At 36.6% G+C, this 8,166-nt stretch overlaps 1 protein-coding gene across 1 annotated transcript; it reads left to right on the top strand.

Annotated features, from left to right (window-relative positions):
* Positions 1-3,830: 3,830 nt before the first annotated feature.
* Positions 3,831-4,631, top strand: LOC145009528 (uncharacterized). Its single transcript, XM_078968210.1, has one exon. It carries the CDS (start codon positions 3,831-3,833, stop codon positions 4,629-4,631), a length of 801 nt encoding a protein of 266 aa, XP_078824336.1.
* The last annotated feature ends 3,535 nt before the right edge of the window (positions 4,632-8,166 follow it).

The following is an 8,166-nucleotide window of genomic DNA, read 5'->3' as shown; positions in this document are numbered from 1 at the left end:
AGAAATCCCTTTAAAAAGGTGTTGATCGCACACTTCTTGCATAGCAACACTAAGCCCTTTCATAACAATCATAGTAAAGAAGAAAGGGGGTTCAAATTGACTCAACTCCCCCTAATTGCAAATTTTCTCATATATATGAACCATTAACAAAGATGATTGAAGCCCTACCAGATAAACAGGACTGGCTCAACCAGTTTGGAGGTTCAAAGCAACCCAAAAATTTGGGGCACTTTCAAAAGTATTAACTAATTAAGTAATCACGGTTAACCTTAATCAACTTTAAGATAAAGTATTTTATTAATAATAACAATTTGGTGTTTTTCTATCCCAATATTCAATAAGTATTTCTTATAGGTTTAAAGCTTCTGAGATGTATTAGTTTAAACCTTTGACAGTTTATTCCAGATAATATCGATTCTTAAATTTGAATAATGTATTTTTGGTTAAATTCTTTTTAATCTTGCAAATTAGTTTTTATTTTTGCAAGTTGTAATTAATCAAACTTGAATGGGTTTAACGAACTAAAACATAACATACATGAGAGATAATTTAACTAATTAAAAAGAAATAATCGAGTTATGATTCTATTACTCCTCTGTTTTGATAGAGAGGATACAAGGTATGATACATTTTTTAGTGAAATTTGAAAACAATTTCATGGCATGTGACTACAATACTACAAATCTACAATACAATCATATGACATGGAAAAAACATTAGAAGAAGAACAGATGGATCAAGGAACTTGGAAGAAGTCGTATATTACCATTTACAGAGAAGGCTTCAATGAAAAAGGAAGAAACGACTTCAATTGGAGAAGGAAGAAGTTGAAGAACAGATGGAACTTGCCAACTTTGAAGGAACCTTGTGTCGTGAAGAAGAAGAAGAAGAAGATCAAGCTGAACACATAGAATCTGTATGCATATTGCAGAATTGAAGAATAGAGAGAAATAAGATCAAACGTCGTTTTTTTTTTTTGGAGCTGCGATTAGTTTAGCTGTTTAGCGTCTTAGCCGATTAGGGAATAGGGATATACTACAAGGACTCCTTGGTTTGTGGGGCTCTCTAGATGTTGGGGCGCTTAGCCCTAACTTTGTTTCAATTAGCAAAAGATCGGCCCTGCGGATAAGAGACAACCTTTTTTTTTTTTTTTTTTATCTAACATTGCCACTTTTTACTAAACTCAATTTGACTTATAACCGAGTCAAAATATTATCAATTAAGGAAGTCAAACACTTTATCAAAATCAACCTTAAATATTCGAGTTTTTATTTTAAACCATTTGGCTCATGTGTAGTATTTATTGATCACCAAGGGACCATTAAGGATACTTCTCCCCTCAATGTAAGTTGATTCCTTTGGTCCTACAATTTTGCCCAACACTTTCTTGGGACGTAAGGCAAAGATTTTAGGCAAAATTTTGTGCATGCGTCGAATTAGATTCACCGGTCTTAAGTTTTTTAAAGATAAATGATCTCTAACTTTACAGATAACTAGATAAGCCATCAAATTTTAAATATGACAAGACCTTTATAAATATAACTTTAGATAACGAGATAAGTTTTTCTAATCAATCCAAAGTTCTTTGTTATAATAAAAAAAATAACACTTTTAAAAAGTATGACAAGACCTTTATAAATTTTAAAGTAAAGCCATCAAATTGCAAACCAAACCGTCTCCTTTATTTCCAAAAATGAGAATGAATATCAAGATCTTCGGTTAACGGCTTTTTGAATTTTGAATTTATAAACTTCTGCCTATCCGAGAGAACCTCATTGAATTTTGAAGAGAACTTCCAAACCTCATCCTTATTTATTTATTATTTTTTTTTCTGGATCTGTAGACATCATCAATTATGAGCATGTTCATCCTGTTTTTCCTTATATTTCCATTTATAACCTCATGATTTTTTTTTACCGTTTTCATCTCCTTCAACTTTCCATTTTATTTATCGTCTTTTGTCTAAGATCCAACATTCTGATGATAATATGGTATTGATTTATAACAGGCGTACTTTTCCAATTTTTTACTAGCACATCTCTTTGGAGAAGAGATATTTCTAGACTCTGCTTTAATCTCCAATTCATTGATATGTTTTAAAATATTTGAAAATTCTTTGAATTCTATGATCTATATATATGAGATCTCCAACTTATAATATCATGTTTTCGTTTTTAAGTTTCAACAACTACTTGTTTGCCTTACCCTCACCACCAAAGTATTCCAAGAATCTAAGGTGCTGTTTGATTTTCTGAAGCAAAAATTCATGAAGTCTGCGGATCATCTCTGCAATCCTCTGCAGTAGAAGAGGTGGACCAAACGGCTGCAGATTATAATAAGAAGCGTGTTTGTTTTTTTAACCTCTGCACACTGCTACAGATATTAAAAAATTAAAATAAACTAATTTTATAAACCGAAAATAACATTTTAATACGTAAAATTTAATAATGTATAACATTTCGTTAAAAATTAATGATATTTCAGTAAAAAAAGAATGATATTTTAACAAAAAATAAAGATATTTTAGTAAAAAATAATGATATTTCATCAAGAAATTATCATTATTGAATATAAAAAAAATAAAAAATAAATTCAATAAGAATAAACAAAAAAAAAACGGAAAAAAAATATGAAATAAAATTTTAATAACATATAATCAAAATTTCAGCAATAAAAAAAAGAAGAAAAACTAACCAAAAATAGAGCAACGCTAACTTCTCATCCATTGTGGGCAAGTTTGGGAAGATTGTCGTGCCTCTAGATCACATCACTAATCGTGCTGATCTCTCTGTGGCAAAGATAGCCATAACCACAGAAAAACTAACCAAATTCAACGAAGAAATACTAGTGGAAGCGGATGGACAGTATTATCAAGTGGGTATCATAGAATACGAAGATGAACCATGGTTTCCATTTAAATTCGATGAAGAAGAACAACCATACGCAGACTCGGACAGGGAAGGAAAAGATGAATTGATGATTAGTGAATCTGAAAACTCAAATTTCAATGATGATGAAGAAGGTGTATCGGGAACATGGATTAACGATATAGAAGAAGTATAAATCGCCCAAGAAGACACCATCAATCCTCCAAGTAGTGGTGGTGTTGGCCTACCGCTACCAACCACGGTGGCCGGACAGGTCGGAGAGGTGAAGCTAACTGAGACGCCGACAAATTCATGCGAATCAGACACGTTGGGACCAGAGGTCGAGAATATGGGAGTCGAAACGTCAATCAAATTCCAAGCAAAATCAAACATTAATGGTCACATTATCCGGTTTGCCGCCCTCCCCAACCAGATGGACCCACACAATTTAGGCTCGTCTCGGACTGCTACCTTCCCGACTGTGTTAGCCCAATCTAGGTGTTTTGGCCCATTCCCTTCGTTTGTATCCACTCCACAAGCAACGAGTCAACTAAACTCAGAAAATGGTCAAAATAGAGATCAAATTCGGTTTTCTCTAAAAAGGCGTCGCCTACATAGATCACCTTCTGGTGAAATCTTACCGTCATTCCCAACTTTTCCCCTAATCTTTGACAACGAAGATAATCAGGCTCCAAACATAGCTTCCTTCCCCATCGATGCACAACCCAATGACCCCGCTAACCTAGATGTTGAAACACCCGAAATTGAAGCAACAACAGTTGTGGCCTCCCTAATTGGGTTCGAGATCGAGCCCAATAACAACATCCTAGCTGAAGTACTTGGCGTATCAGGTGTAAACAATGCTCCCTAATGAATTTCCTTTCCCTAAATATCAATGGTATCGGCGGTGAACATAAGGTGGCCTGGATTAGAAGATTGAAAAGGAAACACAAAGTATCATTTATGGCGATTCAAGAAACACAACAATCAGATGCCGAACAAATAGATGCAGGAGCTTGTTGGGGCGATACTGAATTTGGAGTCAACCATACAAACTCTATTGGCAGGTCGGGTGGATTATTAAATCCGTGGGATTCCAAGTCCTTCACATCCACGGAAGTTATCTCCTCGCATAATTACCTCATCAATATAGGAACATGGGTGGGCATCTCTGCACCTGTCATATTCGCCAACATTTATGGACCTCAGCCGATTCGTGAGAAAGCAAAGTTATGGGAAAAGCTGAAAGAAATAAAACAAGAAAGGAACGGAGTGTGGATCATCATGGGAGATTTTAATGCTGTAAGAAGGCCTGATGAAAGATTCAATTCAATCTTTTGCCCTCGTACAACCAAGGATTTCAACAACTTTATCCTTGATTCGGGTCTCATCGACTTGAAAATGGGCGGTTTCAGATACACATGTTGTCGCAACGAAGGAATCAAACTAAGCAAATTAGACCGATTCCTGATTAGCCTGGATTTTCTCGGCATAGCTCCAAAAACCTTCGTAACTGCTCTTCCTAGAGAGTTATCCGACCATAGCCCCATACTACTCTCAACTAATTCCCCAGACTTTGGTCCCCCACCATTCAAACTCTTCAATTCCTGGCTTCTCAGAGATGGCTTTGAGAAGGCGTTCATAACTAGTTGGAACAATTTCACAGGATACGGAACACCTGATCAATACTTGGTTGCTAAACTAAGGCATGTCAAAGATGCACTAAAAAATGGAGGGCAACAGAACATCCCAAAGAAGAGGTAGCACTAATTAAGTTCAGAAAAAAGGTAAAATGGTTTGATCACGAAGCCGAATCACGAACCCTCAATCCAGAAGAAGTGCAGAAAAGACGGGATTGTTTTAAGAAAATCTCAGAACTGGAAAAACTCAAAGCGAGTGACATGAAGCAAAAATCTCGGATCAAATGGGTTGTCGATGGGGATGAAAATACCCGCTATTTTCATGGCCTGGTAAACAATAACAACCGGAAAAATGGAATAGACGGGCTCATGATTAATGGCACCTGGTGTACCGATCCTGAGAAAATCAAACTTGAAGCCTTTAAATTTTATGCAAACAAATTCAAAGAAAACTGGCCCTCAAGCCCTAAACTTAATCACAACCACTTCAAGAGGATCACCCCTGTTGACTGTCAAATGCTTGAAGAACCCATCTCATTGGGGGAAATCAAAGCGGCAGTGTGGGCGTGTGGAAACGAGAAAGCACCGGGATCCGACGGATATACATTCAAATTCATAAAGAAATACTTGGAAGTGTTGTTGGGAGATATTGCTGCAGTGGTTAAATTCTTCGAATATCATGGGAAACTCGATAAGTCATGCAATTCATCGTTCATCTCACTTATCCCTAAGATCAAAGACCCCATCTCGCTTCGGGATTTCAGACCCATCAGTCTGATTGGTTCTCTGTACAAAATCATCGCCAAGATCTCAGCGAACAGAATAAAGAAAGTGATGGGGAGTTGTATAGATGATGTGCAGTCAGCGTATGTAGAAAAAAGAAATATCCTTGATGGGCCGTTAATAGTTAATGAGATATGTTCCTGGGAAAAGAAGGCGAAAAGGAAAGTTCTGCTCTTCAAAGTGGACTTCGACAAAGCATTCGATTCCATTAACTGGGGATTCCTTGACTCCAATCTAAAAATTATGGGGTTCGGTGACAAATGGAGGGCATGGATTAAAGGGTGTCTTGAATCATCTAAAGCATCAGTCTTGGTTAATGGAAATCCGACCAAGGAATTTTCAATATCAAAAGGGGTTCGGCAGGGTGATCCACTTTCACCGTTTCTCTTCATCATAGTAATGGAGGGTCTAAGCGCTGCTATGAAAGCTGCATGTGAGATTGGTGTCTTCAAAGGCTTAGTTCTACCACACGGGGTACCAACCATCTCCCACCTACTATATGCTGATGATGCATTGTTCGTAGGAGAATGGTCGAAAAGAAATATAAAAAACCTTGCAAGGATTCTGAATTGTTTCCATGTTTCTTCGGGCCTCAAAGTTAACTTTGATAAGTCCAAGGTTTTTGGTATAGGCGCTGACTCGCAAGAAGTCTCTCGTTGGGCAGCAACCCTCGGTTGTAAACCATCATCTCTCACTTTCACATATCTTGAGGTCCCAATCGGAGCGAACATGAATCTTTCCAAGAACTGGAAACCGGTGATCGAGAGATTTCATAAAAAACTTTCCATTTGGAAAACTAAAATGCTATCATTCGGTGGTAGACTAACATTAATTCAATCGGTATTGGGCAATGTACCAAGCTATTACCTCTCAATATTTGTTGCTCCAGAAGGGGTAGTAGAAAAGTTGAAAAAAATTCGTAGAAATTTTTTATGGGGAAGATCTGAAGGAAAAAAATGCATTCATTGGGTCTCTTGGGACAAAGTGATTGCTTCTAAAGAAGATGGTGGTCTCAGGGTCAGTAGCATTAAATCACTAAATATTTCTCTCATTATGAAGTGGTGGTGGAGATTGAGGTCTGAACCTGCAGCGCTCTGGGCCAATGCCATAATCAGCATGCATAATTTTAAAAACAAACCTGACCTCTGTTATGCCAATAAATACATATCAGGCACATGGAAAAACATTGCAAGCATTGGCAAGCATCTTCAAAAAAAAAAGACATCCCCATTGATTCGGTGATATCCAAAGAATTTGCCCCCACGGGTGCGACATGGAAGTGCCATCTCACGGGTGATGGGACTTACTCGGTGAATGTTCTTCGGAAAAAAAATGGATTTTAACCCCAATGTAAACATTGGACGTTTCACATGGCTGAAGGAAGTTCCAATTAAAGTTAATTGCTTCATATGGAGGGCAAAACTGGGCAAAATACCTTCTGTTGTAGGTCTCTTGTCTAAAGGGGTAGCTTTGGAAAGTCCAATATGCAAACAATGTGAGGATGTCAATGAATGTTCAGACCATGCCTTGATTGGATGCAAATATGCGAAAATGGTTATGCAAGGGGTTTTTCAATGGTGTGGTGTTGCCATGGAAGAGTTCGGTACAGTGAACGACATGATCACACTTGTAAATTCACATTTCGGATGCTAAAAAAAGGGAGAATGTTCATGGGAATATGTTACGGTATGCTTTGGAGTATATGGAAAGCTAGAAATGAAAGAGTCTTCAAAAGTAAACAGGTGTCCCCTTATAAGCAGGTAGACATTATCAAATCTATCACTCACCTGTGGATAAAAAATAGGGGTAAAAAAGGCAACATTGATTGGTTAGCATGGTGTAATTGCCCATTTTTCTGTTTGTAAACGGTTGCCTACATTTTGTATTCCCATCTTCCTCCTCTAGTCACTTGCTAGAGGTTGGTTTTTTAATATATATATTTTATTTGCTGGTTCAAAAGAAGAAGAAGAAGAAGAAGAAGAAGAGGTTGGAAGAGACAGTACAAGTGCTGCGCCAAACAGAGCACGCGCAGAGGTTTTTGACTCAGAAGACTTCTAAAAAACAAACAGCTGCGAGATTAAAAGTGTTGCACGTGTGCTGCGCCGCGCAGCAGTAAGAGGTTTGAAGATGGTTTTTCCAAAAAACACACAACACCTAATATTGTGTCATAACTGGTCTCCAGTAACAACCATGAGTTGGAAAATATAAAAGGAATCCAACCTGTCTAAGAACTCACTCACAAGGGAGATAAACGAGATATTTGTTATAATAATATGAACATATGCATATAAATCATTGTCTTGGAAATTATAAATTATAAAATTCAAGGATAATTTCATTCTAAACTAACGAACTATTCATTTTTTTTACTTATTTGGCCATTAATCATTTTTATGGTATATTCTAATCCACTAAACTTTGTTAATTTGTTGATCGTACCATTTTAACTAATTTTGTAGATTGTCAAGCTGACTTGCCATTCTATATGGAATATTAGACACAACTTAACACCTTGATTCGTTTACATGATATCGATATGATTTATTATTTAGTTTTTAGTGTTAATATTAGAAAAATAGTTTTTATATATTTAAGTAAATGTTAAACTAGAAGTGGAAGGTCATTGATCATTGACTGGTACTTTCGCTCCCACTTAGTACCTAATGCCCTAAAATTACCAACATCATCAACCCTTGTGTCTCTTGCCTCCATCTGTTGGAAATTTTAGTATAAATACGTATATTTTTATTAACTTTGGACATATATAAATATATACATATGTTGTATATATAATTAACTCTAAGTGAGTTTGTATTCTTTACCGTGAGAGCTTAGGAGCAATATATCGTATGTCCAAAATGGAGTATGTTTGAACG

The sequence above is a fragment of the Lactuca saligna genome, chromosome 8 (assembly GCF_052625555.1).
Source record: "Lactuca saligna cultivar CGN05327 chromosome 8, ASM5262555v1, whole genome shotgun sequence".
Taxonomy (NCBI): Eukaryota; Viridiplantae; Streptophyta; class Magnoliopsida; order Asterales; family Asteraceae; genus Lactuca; species Lactuca saligna.
Note: the sequence above shows the minus strand (reverse complement) of the source record. Positions and strands in the feature narration are given on the sequence as shown.